Here is a 22,616-nt window from a genome sequence, read left to right as displayed (position 1 = left end):
GTGGGTTTTTTTTGCTCAAATGTGTATCACGTTACATTTATTTATGCTGAACAGTAGTTGCCATTTTGTTGCCCGCTCCTGCGAAGCTTACTCAAGTGTCTTAGGTGAAAGACACAAGCTTTTTGAAAGTCCAAGTATACAATTTCTACCAGAACACCCCTGTCCCTTGTTGACATCCTTGTTGACACTCTCAAAGAAGGTTAGTGAAACAGAGCTTTCCTTTGTCAAAGCCGTGCTGATTCTTCTTGAGTAAGGCTCCTCATGCTTGATCATTTTAGAGTTTAATGATGCTTTTCATCCTAGAACTTCTTCTCATGTCACCTCCACTTGACTGAGTTCTTCACACTTGCTCCTTTGAAAAGTTGGTTCAGGCGTGGATATCTCTCCTGTATCTTTCTCAGTGAGGACAGCCATACAAACACAAATCATTCAGCACCTCTGAAAGCTCCATTTCCTCCTTTTATCGCAGCTTTCATTTCATCAGCTATTGGAAACACAGTATTTGGGACCGTATTTAAGATAATATTTAAGTTTTTTATTGTTTAGCTTTAATGTTCTAGCAATATGCTCCTAAACTGACATTTGCTTTGCCAGATTTTGTTATCCTTTGGGCAAAACTTCTTGGGGTTTTTAAAACCATATCATAGAATCATAGAGTTGGAATAGACCACAAGGGCCATCGAGTCCAACCCCCTGCCAAGCAGGAAACACCATCAGAGCACTCCTGACATATGGTTGTCAAGCCTCTGCTCTTGTTGCTTCTCCCACTTTCTGGACAATGAAGTTGTCTGCAAGGCCAGTGAGGAATCTTTTTGACCTTATGCTCTTGGCTGAGTTTGACATCCAACAAATATCCAGGTAATTGAAGTCCCCCATTACTACTATCTCCCTTCCTTTTGCATGCTTGGCCATCTGTTCTAGGGAGGCATCATCTGTGTCCTCTGTTTGGCTTGGGGATCTATAGTAAACTCCCACAATGAGGTCTCTGTTATTCTTCTCTCCCTTAATTTTGACCCAAATGCTCTCACTTTGGCTTTGAGGTTCTAAATCTTGGATCTCTTCACAGGTATACACATCCCTGACATATAACGCCACTCCTCCTCCTTTCTGTCACGGGGATTCGAACCGCCGACCTTCTGATCAGCAAGTCTTAGGCTCTGTGGTTTAACCCACAGCGCCACCCGTGTCCCTTTCGTTACCTTTACATGCCACCTTTTAATCCAATGAGCTCGTGGTGGAATGCATGGTTCCCCTCTCTCCATTTTATCTTCACAACAACCCTGTGAGGTAGGTTAGGCTAAGAGACAGAGACTGGTCCAAGGGCACCCAAGGTCAGACTGGGCTAGGGCAGGCCTTCAAGCACATTTCCCCACAATCCGCCCACCCATGTGCTTATACACAGGATGGTGGCAGAAATCTACAAAAGGTTTCAAACCACAGGATCAATGAGCACCTCAGGCTCCTAATCTGTGGGCTACATCCTAGCTGAGCTTCCATTGTTGTCATTTAAAATAATTTCCAAGCATTTTGGAGAGAATTGATCCTTTTGACTCTCCCTTTATACTTTTCTAAAACGACTTCTCGTTTTTTTAAAAAAGTTCTTTTCCATTGACATCAAGTGTGACTCTGCTGGGCATTTGCATATATGTTGAATCTGATAGCATTATGGACAGTGCTTCTAATCAGTTTGACAACACTTCACATCTCTCATCTGTTCCTTAGTGCTACATAGGATTGAGTCCAGGGTCATCTCCTCTCTGGTTGCTTCTATGGCCAACTCTTCTAAGTGACAATCAATTCGAGAAATTTTGTTGTGCTCCAAGCATGTGTTGATGCAATCTACGTGAGGGTAACCGAAGGTTAAATGGGTGGGCTGTTCTGCCTGAGACGTGTGGATGTCCTGATGACAAAAAGTGATGCTAAAAGCAGTCCCATAGAAATTGACACTAGAATTTTTTGTGTGTGAAATGGGTCGTTGAATTCTGGGAGCCATTCATCAAGATGTGGTCCTTTAAATCAATTTACCCTGGTTTTGTAAGAGAAACACTTATGTGGAAGCTGTCTTCCACGTGCATAGCTAATATCAATGCAATCTGCATTTGGATGTGCAATGCATCCACATCACAATGCTCATATGTATTCCACTGAATTGGCTTGATAAATCTTTTGATGCAGATAGAAGAACAACATTCCCACTCAAGGCAGTTAGTTTGTGATGCACAACTAGAGCTGGATTTCAGGCCAGTGACCCTAGGATGTTAGTTTTTATGCTGTCTGTTGAAACCCCTTCCCACTCTGTATATAACAACACTGTTGTAATTATAAACTGATTTTTGTATCTTTTGTATGATTTGGGCATCGTATTAGCACCAGGGCTCTACATACACACACAATAGGCAGATAGATAGATAGATAGATAGATAGATAGATAGATAGATGATAGATAATGTGTATAGTATGTATGTATGTATGTATATAGTGAAATGTAGAAAGAGATGACCAGTTTTTCTTGAGTTCAGATTTTCTTGAGTTCAGATTTCAAGCAAGTGAACTTAATCCCAGTGTTCTCAGCTTCTCCTTGTGCCAGTCACAATTTCTAATTAGCTTTCCCAATGGAGGAAGAAGATGGATTATATTTTAATATCCAGAGACTAAAATTAGTTTATATTTTAGCAAGTTAGCACTTCTTAGCAGTTGATTTACTCTTGAAGCTGCAAAATCTGCGAGCTTTGCAATTAATCATGCGTTGGTCATTTTCTTTCAAAAAACGTTCATTTTGTCTGTCTGGATCATAATAGGGGAAAACATGTAATTTATGCAGTTTAGAAATTATAGCCTTGTGTTTAACTATGTCATAATATATTTTCTCACCCGTTCATTGTTCTTAACATGATAAAAGAATACACTTTTCCAGAGATTCGTTTAATCACCCTCCTTTAAAGAGAACATTCAATGGGTAGCTATAATTTAAGCATTAAAACAATTAGATATTTATAAATATCTAATTATTTTAGTTTTTATGTGTTGTACATTTTAGCGTGTGAACACTACCCTTTTAAAAATGTGTGCATGCATCCATGTTTACAGGTTTAAAACAGTCTTTATCCAGACAAGGAGGCATCATGCTACAGGTGTTAAAAGGCCAATAACATAATTGCCGAATTTTAAAATCACAGTGAATACGCCGAAAATTTACTTGCTATCCAAGAGTAAATCATGGTTTTTAGCACACTTTAGCCAACCTCTACCAAAATATTAACCTGTAGACTGTTTGACATGCAAGAATAGTATATTAAAATGCTGGCTGCATACTGATCACTCACTATGCTGTGGCAGCAAATCAATTAGGCTACCAATTGTGTTCATTAGAACTCATTTAAATCTCAATTAAAAAGTTAATTAAAAGTAAGAGTGAAGAGGAAATCATGTCTAACATTCATATTAAATCCAAATCACCAAATTTATTTCAAATCCAAATCAACAATCAGGGTTGCCATTTTTTTAAAAAAAAGAGGGGGGAAAACATGTTAATCCAATATGTTTGCTTTGTAAATGGTTGTCTGAAATTTGCTTTTCTGGGTAGTCTTTGTTGTATTAAAACCCTGCTTTTTTCAGGCAGCAAGTATGAATACTGTCCTAACACACGTTTCTATTGCCCACAAACCTCCACAGCACATTTGAGCTGCAATCTTATATATACATATGTACTTAGGAGTTCAATGGGACTTCCTTCTATGTAGAATTGGGATTGCACTATCAGTTTCTTATCCAGGATCTGACGTGTTCTCATGCTATAATTCCATTTCCATTCACCGTAGTGGAGGTAACATATCTATGCATTTGTAAAGCTACTCTGTGTGAATGTTCTTGTGCTCGGGGATCTCCATGCTTGAATTTTAAAGCAAATGTGCACACAGAAATTTAGACGTCCTTTAACGAGTTGACTAATGAATTACGCTGTGAGACTACTACAGATCACTCTGCTGCTTGCTTCTGTCCAACTGGCACGTACTTATTTAGACATATATACTCTGTCCTTTAAAATAATCCCGCCTCCCCCAGGAGCCTTATCTCATTAAAAAATGAACATTTTTGTAAAACAACAACAGCCCACAATTCAGTATGGGACTAAACATATAAAAACACAGCAGCATAATGACAAATGCAAGAGTTAGCAGAAAATAATTTGATAATTAAAAAGTCTTGAGAAATAAAAATGCCTTAAAGCAGAGAGAACGGGGACTTGGTGGGGGCTTCATACTTGCAGACTTTCAAAGAAAATAGATACAAACATAGTAGAATACTAAGCACAAGCCAATATGTCAAGAACATAAGACGAGCCCTGGCCCAGACCCAAAGGCCTATCTACTTTGGCATCCTTCTTTCCCAATAGTGGCCAGGCAGATTCCTATAGGAAGCCCATAAGCAGGAGAAATGGGTAGGACTGGGCGAATCGGACCATTTGGGTTTCACCCAGTTTCTTTGGTCCCCTCCCCATATTTCTTTATATTTCCACGTCAGTATGGATTATTGTTATTGTTATTATTTTAAATGCCCTGTGAAAATTCACCAGCATTTTCGTGTGAATTTCTCTTGATAGACGTATTTGGCATGCAATTTTCCCTAAGAGACACATTTTTGCAAAGCAGTTTCTGGATGTTGTGTATGCATTTTTTAAAACAACAACAACTCTCTCTCTCTCTCTCTCTCTATATATATATAAATTTCTATGCACACTTTATCCCCATAGATGCATTTTTGAACATATTACACAGCTGGAGAACTGCACTGCAAAATTTGGAGAACAGCAAGTTTCGAAAGATGGCTGCGCTTTGGTTCCCGCGTTGTTTCAAAAAGTGCAAGTGGGGGAGCTTAACCTTTAAACACAACGCGAATTGAATTTATCCTCCATCCCTACAAGAGGGAGAAAGCTCTTTCCTCCTGTTGCTTCCCCCAAACTGATAAACTGCCTCTGCTCCTAGGAGGTTGTATAGAGCCGTTATGCCTGGTAGCCATATCCACCATGAATCAATCTAATTCTCATTAAAGACATCTAAAATGGTGGCTGTCCCCATCTCTTGGCCAAGGCATCTAAAATGGTTGTTGTCCCCACCTCTTCTGCCAGCAAATGCCACAAGTAAGCTTTGTACTGCTGTGTTGCCGAGTGGTGCAAATCTGCCCAACTCCAATTACTTGTGGGAATTCATTTCCCACCAGTTTGTACCCAGTTTCTCCCCTCTCTCCTTTATGTGCACCCTTATTGGACTTCATTGGCATCTGTTCAGCCCAGTTAGGAATTTAAAAGAGCCAGGCAGCCCAAGCTCTGATCTGCAGCAATCCTGGGTGGTTATTACGTCGCTTTGCAGCTTGCTGTGTGATGCAAATGACAGCGGAATTATGATATAGTAAGGACGATATATCTGTTCCCATTTATAAGCTCTTTTTATGTGTTGAAGAACTTGGGGCTTCCTTTCTCTTTGTTTCCTCAAGGCCCAATAAAAGAGGCCCCCGAGGTGGCTGTGAGACTCTCCCTGACAAGGCACGGAAAGCATCCGACTAATTTTATATGCAGTTCTTGGCACTGAGGTCTGGGCAGAGGTGGGTTGGGTCCACCCATACTTCAGTCTCATTAATCATTTGGCGCTCTCCCTCTCTCTACACCCCCCCCTTTTCACCACCGCTCCCACCCCCACCCCACCCCTTGCAGCATCTTCTGGAGGAACCCTTCTCTTTATTCATTCAGACAACCCTTTGGATTAAACAGAGCCAGCTAAATGTCAAACCAAATCTGAGTCTTGATGCAGATAATCATTTCAATAATATTTCTCCATTTGTGCCCAAACACCCAGGGAATAAAGCTTTTCTGCTGTCAGGTAGTGTAAGACTGCAGTTGGTGTAAATGCTTGACATTGAGCCAGATGGCTTAGCCGTGCTTCAAACATATGTTCAACAAGCAGGCTTGCACACATTGGAATTTTATTATTTTGAACTGGTGAGGCATGCATATTTATTTACTTGACCCTTTCCGGTGTCACTTTGGTTTTAAAACAATCAGTTATAAAGCTCCCCCAAGCAGCAGGGTAGGCCTGGCTTATAAGCCCCTGTCAGCTTTGCAGTGCATTCTGCAGGAAAAGCATTTCCCTTTTAAGGCTTCCATTTATCTATTTTAAGAAAAGGGGGAAGTCCAGACTTTTTCTTCTTTTTAATATTTCCCTAGTGCTTGCAGTACACACGTGCGCCTATTCAAAACAAAGCAAAACCAAGAATTCTAATTCTTAAATACATAAAGCTTATTAATTTAATCCCGATCCTTTCACCTCACACTTTTCTCTTCTGTTAACTTTAACATCCATGGCTGGATTCCAAAGGTCTGTTTCTGCACATGAAAAATGACTTTTCCTCACAAGAGAGCATAATGCAGGATGCCCTCAGAGACTCAGTTGTATGTGTGGAGCGTATAGCTTGGGCAAATGATGTAGAACAGCCCAAACGGCATTCATACACAAACACACAATTTATTGCATTCTTGGGGCACAAGGCCTGTCACAAGATCATTGCTTTTCTGATCCAGACATTTGGTTGTGTCACTTGCTGATCCTCTGCCAAACAGCTGAGAGGAACTTGCATGAGATATCAAGTCTACACAGCTGCATTTCCCCTGAATTCGTGCATTTTCCAAAAAAATCTGGATATTTTAGGAACACACACACACATCAAAATTAAGACCTGAAGATACAACATGCACATATGATAGGCATAGGCCAGTGTTCCCCAACCTTGGGCCTCCAGCTGTTTTTGGACTACAACTCCCATCATCCCTCGCTAGCAAGACCAGTGGTCAAGGATGATGGGAATTGTAGTCCAAAAACAGCTGGAGGCCCAAGGTTGGGGAACACTGGCATAGGCAAACTCAACCCTCCAGATGTTTTGGGACTACAACTCCCATCATCCCTGACCACTGGTCCTGTTAGCTAGGGATGATGGGAGTTGTAGTCCCAAAAAAACATCTGGAGGGCCAAGTTTGCCTAGGCCTGACATAAGATCTAAAACAGAATGAAATCAAGAACGGGATAAAAACAAAAACAAATCCAGAGAAATGCAGTAGGGATTGAGATCAAGACAACAAATCTAAAATATACTACCAATAATAATAATTGAAAGGGAAAAGCCTGGGAATCAGCTGTTGGTGAAATGATCACTAGATGAGCCCTAGGGAGTAGGTTCCATAATAAAGGGGCCAACACTGAAAAGGTAGCCACCTGATGAACATTATTTAGCAGGGATATTTGGAGGAATACCCAAGAGGAAACAGTCCTTCAGAAAACCTGGCCACAAACTGTTTAGGACTTTAAAGGTTAATACCGGGACTTAAATTTGACCTCGCAAATGGACCGGGAACAAGCACAGATGGCAAAGCAGTTGCATGATATGATTGATCCAGCCAGTACCTCAAAGCAAACTTCTGCTACAAACAGACCAAACCCTACACCAAAGGACATAAATCTGACATCAGGAATCACAAGAGAGAGAAACCAGTAGGAGAACACTTCAATCTCCCAGGACATTCTATACAAGATCTCAAAGTAGCGGTCTTATTACAAAAGAATTTCAGAAATAGACTGAAAAGAGAAGTTGCTGAATTGCAACTTACTACCAAACTTAAAACCACGGAGAGCCCTGGTCTGAATAGAGACATTGGATTCTTATCTCATTATACATGATAAAGCTATTTTTAGCCATATCACCCCTTGCTTTTTCCTGTAAGACCAATTGCAGTCGTTAACAGTTGTCAACAGGTTTACCACACCTATCAGCCAATCACCCATTCCCACCACCCTTCTGAGTAATGCCCCTCCCCACCCTCTCACTATATATATATAAGGGTCTGGTGACTTCTGTTTCAGTGTATCTGAAGAAGTGTGCATGCACATGAAAGCTCATACCAAGAACAAACTTAGTTGGTCTCTAAGGTGCTACTGGAAGCACCTTACACAGCTACCTACCTGTAACTTCTGCTACCCCTGTTTTGGACCATTTTCAAAGACAGTCCCACAGTAAAGCAAACAGAAGTTAGCAGAGTGTAGATAATTGTAGCTCGGCTATCTCGGTCCATATATGGTATTGGGTGATATAAGTTGGTAAAAGGAGGTCTGATCCACTGAGGCATCCGTGCCTGGATCCAAAACACACAGCGTACTAGCCCAATGCTTTAGGAGGAGTGCAACTTCCGCAAAGACAGGTCAACCCCCATTCAGCTGAACAGGCAACCAACCACCTGTCTGGACTGAGCCTCAGCTTATTGGCGTTCACCCAATCCATTTGTGTGGCCAGGCACTGATTCAGAGCACCAAGTGCCTCACTTAGATTTGATGAGAGACCACTTTCCCCATCGTTTCCTGCCACCCAGTACTGGACCATCTCGCTTCTGATCTCTCACCATGGCAGCATCTCTTGACCAAGCTATTGGCTTGCTGGTTGTCACCTTCCACAAATACGCCGGCAAGGATAGCGATAAGAACACTCTAAGTAAGAAGGAATTGAAGGAGCTGATCCAGAAGGAGCTCACCATTGGACCGAAACTGCAGGACTCAGAGATACAGGCATTAATGAAAGATCTGGACCACAATAGGGACCAAGTGGTGAACTTCCAGGAATATGTCACTTTCCTGGGTACCCTGGAAATGATTCACAACGAAGCTTTGAGTTCGTAAATGTACACCCCAGTGGTTTGAGGTTTTGTGGTTCGGGATTATACCTCTGTAGGCAGTTTCATGTCCAATAAAATTTAAGTTTTGAAAGATTTGATGAGGAGAGCTGGAGCTGTGTGTCAGCCAGATATTGGGACCACCTCAGTGTACATCTCCAGATAACCTCTTGCATTGGTTTCATGTAGAGATTCTCCACATAATGGCACATGGGGGTGGGTGAGTGGGTGGGAAGAGAATCCTAAATGTTCAAGAAATCCTCCTGCTCATGGAGAACCTCTGGAGAGAGGGAGTGGAGAGGATAACAATTACCCCTTCACTTCCAGCAGAACTGCCTACCTTCAAGCAACAGCAAAGGTGCCAGAAATTTATTTGTTCTTCAAGGCTCAGCCCATAAAAATGGAGCCTACCATGGGCAGAAGGCTGCCGGTACAAGGTGGTACAGCTGGTATGTGCACAGATATCAGAGGGAAACGTGTTGGGTGGGGGTTTGGGTTGAAAGGCCAGACTCACCCCCACCCCCAGTATTAATCAATAAGCTGAGTGATATCCTATGCAAGCATCCTGCAGAAGGGGGAAATATGAATTCCATGAAAGAAATTATTTATTGCTAATAATTCAGCCAGTTTCTAATTTGGACATTACTTCTTATTGACTATTTTATTGCTCATTTAAAATATTTCATCATATAACCATCAATCACACGTATGCTAAATTATTTCCTCTGGAGCAGCATTTCAGCAGAATTAGAATAAAAGGTGCAGATATGGGCTCCTAAATACTGCATTTGTGGAACACGTACCCTATTAACGCACACTTACCAGCGAATCTCCAATATTGCTCAGTCTTCTCGCTGTGTAATAGTCCTACAATATTATAAAAAGCCATTCTTTATAAATATAGTTTTTTTAAGTGCCATTGGGATGTAGGCAGAATCATTTCTATTTTGGGTGGGGGAGGTATATTCAACTGCATCTTATTCAATCTCAAAACCTTAAAGGTAGGGGCTGGGGGGGTTGCATTCTGGGACATTGTGTGAGTCAGCAGAGTATACAAAAGCCCGTTTCACTCTTCCTGACCTGTTCCAGCCCTGTTCTGCCCCTATTCCACTCTCTTCTGGGTGCGAAAACGGCACGTGCGTGCTTTTAACATGAACAAAACGGTCATTTCCTGTATTTGTTTTCAGTACCTGGGAAGACCACTCTAGATCTCATTTTTCTGCAAGGTAGGCCTTTATCTTGTCCTGGTCCTATCTTCTAATATGAAGTCAAAGAATCGTAGAATTGTAGACATGGAAGGGACCACAAAGGCCATCTATGCCAATCCCCTGCAATGCAGGGATCTTTTGCCCAACGTGGGGCTTGAACTCAAAACTCTGAGATTAAGTGCCCCATGCTGTACTGACTGAGCTATCAAGAAAGAGGGAAACAGTACTTTTAGGTAGCGGTGGTGGGTTTCTGCAGAGAGCTCCAAGTGGAGTATGCTGCTCTCATCACATCACGTCTCTCCCTATAGGAATTTAGGAAACTGCCTCATATACCAAGGCAGGCTATTATTGATCCATCTAACTCTATACTGTCAACACTGACTGGTAGCAGCTCTCCAGGTTCTTGGGCAGGAAGTATTTCTGAGCTCTGTCTGAAGATACCAGAGATTAAACCTAGGACCTTTTGAATGCAAAGCAGATGCTTTACCCTTGATCTACAGTCCTTCCTTGCGAAAGGCAGAAAAGCAAGGGGGTGGGGGGAGAGATTGCATCCAATAAACCTGCACAGCTTTAAGATGCCATAGAACTCAGCTGCAAACCCTCCACCCCCACAAGAGACACATGAAACAATTAGCTTGCTACTGCAACTTTTCTACATCTGTATAAAACTAAAACACCATGAAGCCCATCCTTCCTTGTGCCGATACAGTGATCTGTAAATTGCATCCACTGTTCTCTTTAAAAGACTCTCTGTTGTACTCTCTGTTGATCAAGGTGAACTAGAGAAATCATTGAAATATATGATATTTTCCAATCCATTACACAGCTAGGAGTTAGTGCTGCCCAGTTATCATCTTTGTATTGTAAAGAGCTACAAGAAGCATGCTCATTTCTTTAAAAAAAAGCTTATCCCAGGTATCCCATGATAGAATGAACAGGGCCAATTGATTGTAAAAACAACAACAACAGCAGGGAGGTTCGGCAGATCATGTGACAATAACTGTGTATGGGCATCATATAGGAGCTTCCAAAGTACAAGCTCAGTTAATTAGAAGGATCACCAGATTTACTACTATAGTAACAGTAAAAGCTAAAGCTAAAGGACCCCTGACAGTTAAGTTCCGTCGCGAACGACTCTGGGGTTGTGGTGCTCATCTCGCTCATCTGGCCTAGGGAGCCAACCCTTGTCCTCAGACAGTTTTTCTGGGTTGTGTGGCCAGCATGACTAAGCTGCTTCTGGCGAAACCAGAGCAGCACATGGAAATGCCGTTTACCTTCCTGCCGGAGTGGTACCTATTTATCTACTTGTACTTTGACGTGCTTTCGAACTGCTAGGTTGGCAGGAGCTGGAACCGAGCAACGGTAGCTCACCCTGTTGCGGGGGTTCGAACCGCTGACCTTCCTATTGGCAAGCCCTAGGCTCAGTGGTTTAGACCGCAGCGCCACCCACGTCCCATAGTAACAGGAGAAGGCTTCAATTAAGTGACTGGCAAAGGAGGAGAACGACCACCACACCGAACACACACCTAGATAGACAGGTTTTCTGTTTTGGCTTGATGAAAGCATGGCAAAGCAGTAAATAAAATGGAATGGCTCTCAGTAAGGTGCTGCCTCACTTCCTGTTATCTTCACTTCCGAGTAGGGTTGTTAAAGTTTGGTTTTGAAAAGTCTGATACCTGGGTGGGTCCTAGGTGCAGCTACACAGGGCTCCATGGGCTTATACATGGGCTTTGATGGTTCTCCCTCAAGAGAACTTTCTGCACATTGAACCTCTCTTGCATACAGTGCCTGCTATGCCCAAGCTATTCATGCATTCATTTTTTTTTAAAAAAAATACATCTATATTATACATGTAATACATATAAAAGAGTCAAGCCCTGTGCTGAACTATATTTCTGGAGCATAATATTATAGTAATACCTATTTTATACAGTCAAGTGCATTTTGATATGCATTTGTTTATGTTCTCCTAACTTTAGGAAAACTGAGGTATTTATTATTTTATGTCTACGGATTAATTTAGATGCTACTTAATGCCCAGATAGTTTGAAAGCAGTTTACAAAACAAAAAAAAAAAAAAAAAAAAAAAAAATTGTGCAACATTGCTAAAAGATGGAATAATTTAAAGATACACCACAATTAAAATATTAATGTCCGTGATCAAAATATAAAATAAAATGATCTCATCAAACAGCAATTAAAACAGAAGCTTCAGGTCAAGTGATCAAGCAATAACCTGTGCAAACAGGGGCATCTTCAAAAGCCAGCAGAATGCCAATACAGATGGGGGCAGCTCGTATTTCAGTGCTTGTTGCCACTAGTGAAAGTCATATATATATATACATACAGCATGCATATAATATTATGTGTATAATAATTAATACAGTAGTACCTCGGGTTACAGACGCTTCAGGTTACAGACGCTTCAGGTTACAGACACTGCTAACCCAGAAATAGTACCTCAGGTTAAGAACTTTGCTTCAGGATGAGAACAGAAATCGTGCGGCGGCAGTAGGAGGCCCCATTAGCTAAAGTGGTACCTCAGGTTAAGAGCAGTTTCAGGTTAAGAATGGACCTCCAGAACGAATTAAGTTCTTAACCTGAGTTACCACTGTAGTAGGCTGCATATAATAATGTGGATAACATGAAATTATTTTAGTGTAACTGGTGTGTGTGTGTGCGTTGCTTTCTGGAAAAAGCCTGTAAGGTTTTGACATTAAGATTTCCCAAAAATCCCATCCTTATTTGAAAGCAATCTTTACATTGGCCGCTGCTCTGTTGTGTAACCACCCAGACCAGCCTCCCTTAAGCTCAACAGATACAAATTCTTTCATCTTACAAAAAACTACAGATGGCTAACACTGTATTTAGAGAGACAGACCCTCTTCACAAGCACAGGAAACACAGGGCATATAACTGTGTCTGAACCGCCATTTTAAGGAAGCAAGTATGAGGAACTGAGGCAAGTAGCGCTGACAACAGATGACGTTCTAGAGCATATGGACCAATAGAAAACGGGCAGAGCATCAGATTGCTGATCTTCTAACAAAATTATGTAATATTTCCCTAAGATTGATCTCTGTACCAGAGGTCTGGAAAATTGTTAATCGAATGGCAATTTTTAAAAAGGAATGGAGAGGGTAGTCCAGAAAATCACAGGCCAATTAGCTTAATGTCTGTTCCAGGTAAATCGGTGGAAAGTTTTAAAATTATCAAGCTTAAAGGAGAGCAAGTCATTCAGAAGAAGAATATTCTTGAAAAAGCTGTAAATACCTGTCTTTTTACCATGGCCAAGTATGACTTGGGCTGTGGAAATTGTATTATAGTCTGGCTCTGAAATATTATTATGCTAGCTTATTGTTATTATTATTATTAGGTTTATGAGGGTTTTTAATCGTGTTTTGAAGGAAACTGGTGTTTTAAATGTTATTGTATTTTATTGTGTATATTTTAAGATATACTTCCCCAGCCATTTTGAGAGGCATACATAAATATATCAGCATGGCTTCTCCAAAGATAAATCCTGTCTCACTAACCTTTTAGAGTTCTTTGAGAGTGTCAACAAGCATGTGGATGGGATGATCCAATTGACATGTTTACCTTGACTTTCAAAGGCTTTTGACAAAGTCGGTCACCAAGGACTCCTGAGCAAACTTTGCAGTCATAAGATATGAGGAGAGGTCTTCTTATGGATCGGTAACTGGTTAATGGACAGAAAGCAGATCACAGGAATAGATTAATAGCTTTTTGAAATGGAGGGATACAAACAGTGGTGTTCTTCCAAGGATTTACAAAGCCCTGTTGCTTTTAAACTTGTCATAGATGATCTGGAATTAAGGGGAGGTAACGGAGTGGCCAGGTTTGCATATGACATCCAACTTATTTAGGGTGGTGAAAATGAGAAGGGATAGGCAAGAGCTTCAAAAGGATATCTCCAAGCAGGGAAATTCTGCATTTAAATGGCAAGTGTAGTTCAACATAAGCAAGTGCAGAGTGACACAAGGCAATATATCTATAAAGGTAAAGGTAAAGGGACCCCTGTCCATTAGGTCCAGTCATGACCGACTCTGGGGTTGCGGCACTCATCTCGCTTTATTGGCCGAGGGAGCCGGCATACAGCTTCCAGGTCATGTGACCAGCATGACTAAGCTGCTTCTGGCGAACCAGAGCAGCGCACGGAAACGCCGTTTACCTTCCCACTGGAGCGGTACCTATTTATCTACTTGCACTTGACATGCTTTTGAAATGCTAGGTTGGCAGGAGCAGGGACCGAGCAACGGGAGCTCACCCTGTCGCGGGGATTCGAACCGCCAACCTTCTGATCAGCAAGCCCTAGGCTCTGCGGTTGAACCCACAGTGCCACCCACATCCCATCTATCTCTATCTCTATCTCTATCTCTATCTCTATCTCTATCTCTATCTCTATCTCTCTCTCTCTCTCTATCTCTATCTCTATCTCTATCTCTATCTCTATCTCTATCTCTATCTCTATCTCTATCTCTATCTCTATCTCTATCTCTATCTCTATCTCTATCTCTATCATCTCCTCATACATATCTCCTCATATAGTGACTGGTAGCTAGCCCAATTAAAACACTGACACTATGGACGGCTGCCAGTATCAAAACATCTTTATACAAATCAATGGAGCAACTGCACTTGGAAGACTGTGTATAATTCTGGTTGTCTCATCTCAGAAAGGGGTACAGTATTATACAGCTGGAAAAGACACAGAAAGAAACAACAAAAGTTACCACAGGGCTGGCACAACTCCCTTCTGAGGAGAAGTTGCAGCGTTTAGGCCTTTTTAGTTACAGTAAAGACAAGTAGGTTATTTTGCAAGAAATAAGCATACACCAGACTTTTCCAGCTGCCATCCAGAACGTTGGAAACACATGGCTCCATGATATCATTATCAGCAGCAAACAATAGACTTCTCTAACAGACTTTGCATGCATTGGCAAATCCCAAGCCACTTAAGGCTGTGGAGATCATTCCCATGGGCAGATGCTTCTGAATGGGTCATTCCTTCCTCCACATGCACAAGATACACCCCCCCCCACCCACTGCCTCACTATGTCGCTTTTTTGTCGCTGCTTGTTGCTATGTTTTGCCACACGTTCATTATTTAAATGGCAATCCTCAAAAGACCTAAAGTTTATTTTATTTGCTTGCAAAGTTCTAGATACATTTTTGGAGCTGGCCCATTACTGCAGACCATGTACCATTAACAATCTTATTGGATTCATCAACTTGCAAGGTGACACTGCCTCCCCCCCTGCTTTTTTATAAAAAAAATAATATCTGATTAAAGTCTCCACCCCCACCCCACCTTATGGTATTTTGGATATTTCTATAGCTTGCACGCACCAGGGGAAATGAGCATAAGAGAATTACTAGTTGGAGGCTGGCACAGTTCCTAGCTCATTATTCCATAAAGGATTTGGTGTTTCATTGAGTGGAAAATATTGTGTAGTCAGGTAATGCTGACTGCATTACCACTGAATTTTATGAATTTTGCATTGCTATTTACTACTAAATTTCATGCTGAACCCAATAACAAGGCAACAATGATGCCAGTCACTTTCTCATGATTTACCCTGGAGTATTCAACAAAATGGCAGCTGATTTGCCAGCCACAAATAACTTTTTTTGGTGCTGCAACTTGGAAGAAGCAATAATTGCTATCAGCTGAGGTCAGACCCTGTCTGTCTGTCTGTCTGTCTGTCTGTCTGTCTGTCTCTCTCTCTCTCTCTCTCTCACACACACACACACACTACACATCCCAACCATGTGCTCTGCGTATGTATAAGGTACATATTTCTGTATAGATGATATACTCTCAGCTGCCATCAGCCACAGCCAGCGTGGCCCATAGTCTCAGGAACTCTCAGGAGGTGGGAGTTGGAGTCCAGAAACATGTGGCTATGCGAAGGTTAGCCACCTCTCCACCACTTACTGGCTAAGATTTGTTCACATGCAGCTGTGAGGCAGGCACATGCATAAATAGGATACTGTACATTGTGGATGCCCTATGTGCACATGCCATACAGCCTATTCATGAAATCTGTGGGTGGAGAAACACACACATTCCCGATCACCCACCCTACATTTAGGATCCCAAAATGGAAAGGTGAAAAGTGGCACTTACTCAATACAAGTCTGGTTTCACAACCTAAGGTGAATCCTTAAAGATAAAGGTAAAGGGACCCCTGACCATTAGGTCCAGTCGTGACTGACTCTGGGGTTGCAGCGCTCATCTCGCTTTATTGGCCGAGGGAGCCGGCATACAGCTTCCGAGTCATGTAGCCAGCATGACTAAGCTGCTTCTGGCGAACCAGAGCAGCGCACGGAAATGCCGTTTACCTTCCCGCCAGAGCGGTACCTATTTATCTACTTGCACTTTGATGTGCTTTTGAACTGCTAGGTTGGCAGGAGCAAGGACCGAGGAACGGGAGCTCACCCCGTTGCGGGGATTTGAACCGCCAACCTTCTGATCTGCAAGTCCTAGGCTCTGTGGTTTAACCCACAGTGCCACCCGCATCCCTCTAAGGTGAATCGTTAAGAATAGCTAAATTCTTCTTGGGATTCGAGAGAGACAGAGTCTGCTTAAGACATTTTGCATCCTCTCCTGTTGCAAAACCTCAACAGCATTTGTTTCCAGAGGGAACCAAGACTGGTGCCTAATTCTCCACTGCCATGAGCTCCTTTATTGAGCTGGCTTAGGCGGCAGACGTTGCAATGGGTTCCCTGCTGCTCCATCTACTTCCTGTGGTGGAGAAAGGAGAAGGAGAGGACTTCAGCCAGCTCCCTGTGGATGGCACCATTTGGATATGCATCGGAAACCCACTTCCAATTCACATCGTTTATTTAAAAAAAATATTAAATTGACAAACTCGGGGAGTCATACAACAAGAGGATAGCTTTAGAAAGAAAGGAAAATCAGAAAGTTGTTAATTTATAGTTTTTTGCCAAATAACTTTTCCCCCCCCGAAAGAAAATGATAGGGAAAGAATGGAAAATACGATTAACTTCTACATGAATGCTACACTGTTAACATTTTTGCGAAGTCCATTATTTAGGCCGCAATCCTAAACACACTTACTAGGGAGTAAGCAAAATGGAACACAAGAGGGTTTCTGTAGATATTTAAATGAACATTCTAAGTACCTGGAAATTCCAACTGACTTGGTAGCACGCCTAGTAGCTTCCACAACTGTGTAGAACCTGAACTATGCAAAGGAGTTTTTTGACAGGAGCAACACATCATTGTGAAGAATATGAATCCATCCGAAGAATCAAGAAATGTATGCCATAGAACTAATGGCTGGGTGAGATTTAGCCTCTCCACTTGGTTAAAAGAGCACCACAAGGAGATGCAAGCCATCACCTAGGCCTTCTGCTCTAAATCTCCTATCACCTGCTACCGGATTCTTTTAACTGGAGATACTGGGTACTGAACTTACTTTTTTGCACAGCAAACACTGTGCAACAATGAAATGCACATGGCATGAAATGTGAAAGTGTAGCTTCATTTTGGGATATACAGCTAAAATTCTACGTTGATATTTGGTGTATTTTTTAATTCATCTGCTTCCATTTGTCATCATATGCAGCGGCATCTTACCATCTTTTACTTTATGCATTAAAAAAACACATACAACACAATTAGCTCAAAGTTTCTACAATCCTGCCAGGGTCAATGGGGTTTCAGTCTCAAACTCTAGAATAAGGGAGATTGCACTATTAAGAGAAACTTGCCTCTATGTCCAATTTATCATTTATTGGCACAAAGAAGACATAAATACACACACACACCTGTACCCAAATTGTTGCAGGTGGTCAGATCCCCTATAAATCCTCAGCCAATGACAGATCTATTGGACAACAGTTGAAGTGATAAGCACTAATATGACTGCCTCACATTAATTAAACTAATCTGCTAACTATAATCCTGTGTGTAAAATGAGATGAACTGTAAAAAATAATACTCTATTAAAGAGAGCATCATATGGAATGAGTATGAATTTGTTAATTACCTAACTCCAAGACAATTTGATAATGAAAAAACACGTCGACTTTTGCTGTATGTGGAAGTTATAACAACTGGCCAGTGAAAAAGAGAAATATATTTGGTAACATCAACAATTCTGGCAGAATGTGCAGATAATAACAGTAATAATTGGATGCAGACTGGCTATTAGATCAAGACATCATTTTCCATATAAGCCATGCCCCTGAGGGCATTCAATATCAAGGAAAAGTTCTATGTACAGCACAGCTGAAATCTGTGAGAGGGAACTCCTATTAGACTGGGGTCATGTTTACCTACCTCTTCAGATGGCTTAACTGCCATGTCCTCACATCCAGAACTCAATGATTTATAGAGTAATTTTGCACCTTTATAATGAAATAACAGGCAGAAGTGGTAGAATTTTGGACTCTTCCATATCATACCACAGAATTTGGGGAATGTGCATGTTTCTTGTTTGGAAGGCTTCAGCATGTGAAGTTCATGCTTCAACAGACTCCCAAATGTAGTAAAATCAGAGATTTTTAGAGTTGGAAGTGTCATCTAGTCTAACCCTCTGCAATGCAGGAATCTGAATTCAAGCATCCATGACAGGTGGCCATCCAAAAATTTCCCAGGAAGGGGAGTCCACCACTTTCCGAGGGAGTCCTGCTCCACTGTCGAAGAGCTCTTACTGTCACAAAGTTCTTCCTGGTGTTTAGTCGGAATCTCCTTTCTTGTCACACAAAGCCATTGATTTGGGTCCTACCCTCCAGAACTTGTTCCTACTTCCACATGACAGCCAAAGCAGCTCAAAACTAGTTGAGGTTGAAGTGCAAGATGTCATTTGTACAAATAGCTTTCATAGAGTGGGAGATACATTACAGCCATCACTGTCTAGGTTGCACATTCAGAACTTGCTTGGCAGGTGGAGTGGGGATGGCACATAGGTTCCCTGGCACATGGGTTGCTGTTGCGTACAGTGGTACCTGGGGTTACAGATGCTTCAGGTTACAGACGCTTCAGGTTACAGACTCTGCTAACGCAGAAATAGTACCTTGGGTTAAGAACTTTGCTTCAGGGTGAGAACAGAAATTGCGTGGCGGCAGCGGGGGGCCCCATTAGCTAAAGTGGTACCTCAGGTTAAGAACAGTTTCAGGTTCAGAATGGACCTCCAGAACGAATTAAGTTCTTAACCAGAGCTACCACTGTACAGGGAAATGGCAGTGGAGGCAGTGGGGCGGTTGGGGCAGTGCAAATGTGCCAGCAGAAGTGCCAGATTGGCTCTGCTGGTGCGTTTATACCACGCTGACCACTCCCAGAAAGCAACAGGGACCCACCTACTAAGAAGCTAGCATAGCACAGCCAATGTGATATTGTGGTCAGGGTGCAGGACTATCACCTCCAGTTTGCATGAAGCTCACTGTGTGATCTTGGGTCGGTCCCTGCCACTCAGCCAAACAACCTCACAGGATTGATGTGGAGATTAAATGAGAAGAGAGAGAACCATGTCTATGGAGAGCCAGTGTGGTGTAGTGGTTAAGAGCGGTAGTCTCATAATCTGGGGAACCGGGTTCGCGTCTCCGCTCCTCCACATGCAGCTGCTGGGTGACCTTGGGCCAGTCACACTTCTTTGAAGTCTCTCAGCCCCACTCACCTCACAGAGTGTTTGTTGTGGGGGAGGAAGGGAAAGGAGAATGTTAGCCGCTTTGAGACTCCTTAAAGGGAGTGAAAGGCGGGATATCAAATCCAAACTCTTCTTCTTCTTCTTCTTCTTACACACCTTGGATAAAAAAGTGGGATATACACGCAGTAAACAAATACATCTTCTACCCTGCTTTGGTTGATTTGGCCAATTGGGTTTGCGTTTTTCGATGCACTACTATGGAACAGATGAGGGGGAAAATGGGTGAGACGTGGGCACAACCACACCTATGGAGGACATGCAACCCTGCATAGCTGGAGCAACTGCAGGGAGAACCTAACAATGAGATTTAACATTCAATGGCAAAATACCTTGAGGTTGTGCAATTGGGAAATGTTTTCTTTTACATGCAAAATGGTGGGCAAGCTTCTTGTTTTCAAATCACAACTTACTTATGACTGTGTAAGAATTTCAGGGGCCAGATGTGATCTGTGGGCCATAGGTTTGCCAACCCAGTCTAGTAATAATCCTGATTGTTCCCACAGAAACGTAACTTTCTTTGGAGCTGTGGTTCTGAGCACATTCAGTACCGAGGGGGTGTTCCATTCAGTGTAGTTGAACTTTGCAGCCGTGTTCTGCAGAATAAACATCTTTCATAGACATCATGGGAAACTTTATCAGGACTTCAAGAAGAGAATTTGTACCCTTCCTGTCCCCCTAAAATGCAAGCATGAAAGAAAAATCACTCATGCTTATACAGAGACAGACAGAGACAGAGTATGCTGATAGGTGTTTTACATTTAAAGGCACATATATTCCATATATTTCCAAAAGTCCTATGTCCCAATCTAGTGAATCTCCCCAGCCAGCCAGCCATTCAAGGCATCTGCTTTGAGAGGATTGCATTTTCTTTTATTTTTATTTCTCGGGCATCAAAAGAACAGCTTTCTGTCTTCAGCAAAATAAAGGTAAATTGCACCTGCCAATGATTTTTTTCCTTTAAAAAAAATATGAAATGGAGCTGAAGTTGACTTAGGATATAGATCTCTATCCTCTCAGTCATTTTTGTGATATTTTTTCATAAACTCAGCTGCTTCTGGTTTGCCCTCTAATAATACTCAGAAGGCTTATTTCCCCTGTATAACTCTATGTAAACACAAAGTTGAGAGAAGGGTATTTAGACTCATCCTCCAGGAATGCTGCTTTTCAGAAAATGCTTGTTTACCCAAGTCAGTAGTTTTCAAGAATATAATGTGCATTTTAAAATGATAACCAACATCACTATCGTTATTGTTATTATTATTGTTATTATTACTTCTGCTACTGCATAGGAAACTGACAGCTTATTTTTTAAATTTAGTCAGGTCCTGGTTCTTCTGGAATTCATAAGAACAGAACATAAAGAGAGCCCTGCAGGATTGGGCCAAAAGCCCGTCTAGTCCAGCATCCTGTTCTCCCCGTGGTCCTCCAGATGCCTCTGGGAAGCCCACTAGCAAGACATGAGCTCAGCAACATTGCCCCAAGAAGCCATTCTCCCCGGAATCCATGCTCTAGTTTCTTAATTTTCCATTTGTATTATATGCCTTTTGAAGAGCTGTCAGAAAGGCATCTCTGAAAACGCTGTTCAGACAGACCATGCCTTCAGGTTGCTGCCCTCTCCTTTAGATCACTAGAAGCAACACCAGAAAGCAAATACTAAAACTCCATGTTCGGTGGTGGCTGCCAAATCTTACATTGCCTGCTCTTTCCCCCACCCCAAACACAAATTGCACGTTCTTCTCGTTTATAAAGTGGGGAGGTGACTCCGTTCACTTCTCATTATTTATTGTGCATTCAATTTACAATTTATCATACATCATAACAGTTTTTGCTTTGTCAATTATTGTTCCGTTTGATTAATTGCTCCCATTTCCCCATCACTTTGTGTCTCTCAAATCTAAACAGCCTAAAATGAATTAGGATAGCTCCGAGGAAAGGGCTGTATTAGGAAATGCTGCATTCGTGTGAAGGAGAAAGTGGGCTGGGAAGGGAATGAATGAATCATGAAGTTGCTCTTCCATCTCTTGGTTGTTAGCATAGACTTATCTGTAATGCAGCCAGTTTATTTTTATTTTTATTATCCCTTTTAATGGAAGCTGACGGCGTAGCAGAAACTATACATCATGGCTATAGAGGGGTGGAAGAAGGCAGTGATTTCCATTCCATCCTGTTTTCACCTCAATCAGCACTGTTTCCCTTCTGCTGCAGTTTAGATGCTGCCAAATACAATGCTATCTGTCTTGCTGTCCCCTATTTAACGTAATTATTTACATAATTTATATTAGTTTACTAATCCAACATACTTAATGATGTAATGATTTCCACACTATTCATTTCAATACAAAGGAAATGCAATTTACAGGGCAGAGGGAGTCATCAAAAAGATATCGCTTGAGGACTGAGGGCAGGGGCAGGAAAACTACCCACAGTGAATACTGATAGGTATTTGCCGGATTAATTTTGATTCTGGACATGGGATAAATAACACCAACAATTCCCACTTCTGTTTCCATTTTTTGTTGGAATTCTCTGACATCCCTACTTCTGTAGCATGAAGCACTGAAGCCTCCTATCTGTGTGGAAGGGAAGAGGGACCCATTTTTGTGCCTGGGGAAAATCAAGTGATCTCAATGTTCCAGCAAATGCTGGGTAAATATTACCTCTAGTGAAGTATTATGGCAGTCCCATTTTTAAGATTAGGAGGTATGAGTCAGGGGTGGAGTGCAAATTGCCCATTTGATATCACAAGCTTTTCGGAGTTGTTGTGGGGACTGTGGAAAAAGAGGCACCCTTCTCCACCTATGGTGGGACAGCCCACAGGTCTTTAAATTTGGGACAATGGTTTGTCAAGAAATGACCAAAATGCTCAAATATCCCGTTCCAACATCACCACAGATTTGTTCATGAAATCTGTGGCATGATAAACTGAAAGGGTTTAACTCTGAAAAACTCTTGACATGGGTGATGATGGCTGCCAGAACATCAATTGCTCCAAAATGGAAAACCTTA

At 41.9% G+C, this 22,616-nt stretch overlaps 1 protein-coding gene and 1 long non-coding RNA gene across 2 annotated transcripts in view; both read left to right on the top strand.

Annotated features, from left to right (window-relative positions):
- Positions 1–22,616, top strand: part of LOC310703258 — a 331,049-nt gene that overhangs the window by 122,091 nt on the left and 186,342 nt on the right. The window lies entirely within an intron of this gene.
- LOC310693680 (protein S100-A6-like) lies at positions 8,366–8,798 on the top strand. Its single transcript, XM_083476073.1, has one exon. The coding sequence runs from the start codon at positions 8,439–8,441 to the stop codon at positions 8,709–8,711; it is 273 nt and encodes a 90-aa protein (XP_083332199.1). The 5' UTR covers positions 8,366–8,438; the 3' UTR covers positions 8,712–8,798.

This window comes from Podarcis liolepis (genome assembly GCF_965112155.1).
Source record: "Podarcis liolepis genome assembly, chromosome: 1".
Lineage (NCBI taxonomy): Eukaryota > Metazoa > Chordata > Lepidosauria > Squamata > Lacertidae > Podarcis > Podarcis liolepis.
The sequence above is the reverse complement of the archived record's forward strand: the minus strand, read 5'-3'. Positions and strand labels throughout refer to the sequence as shown.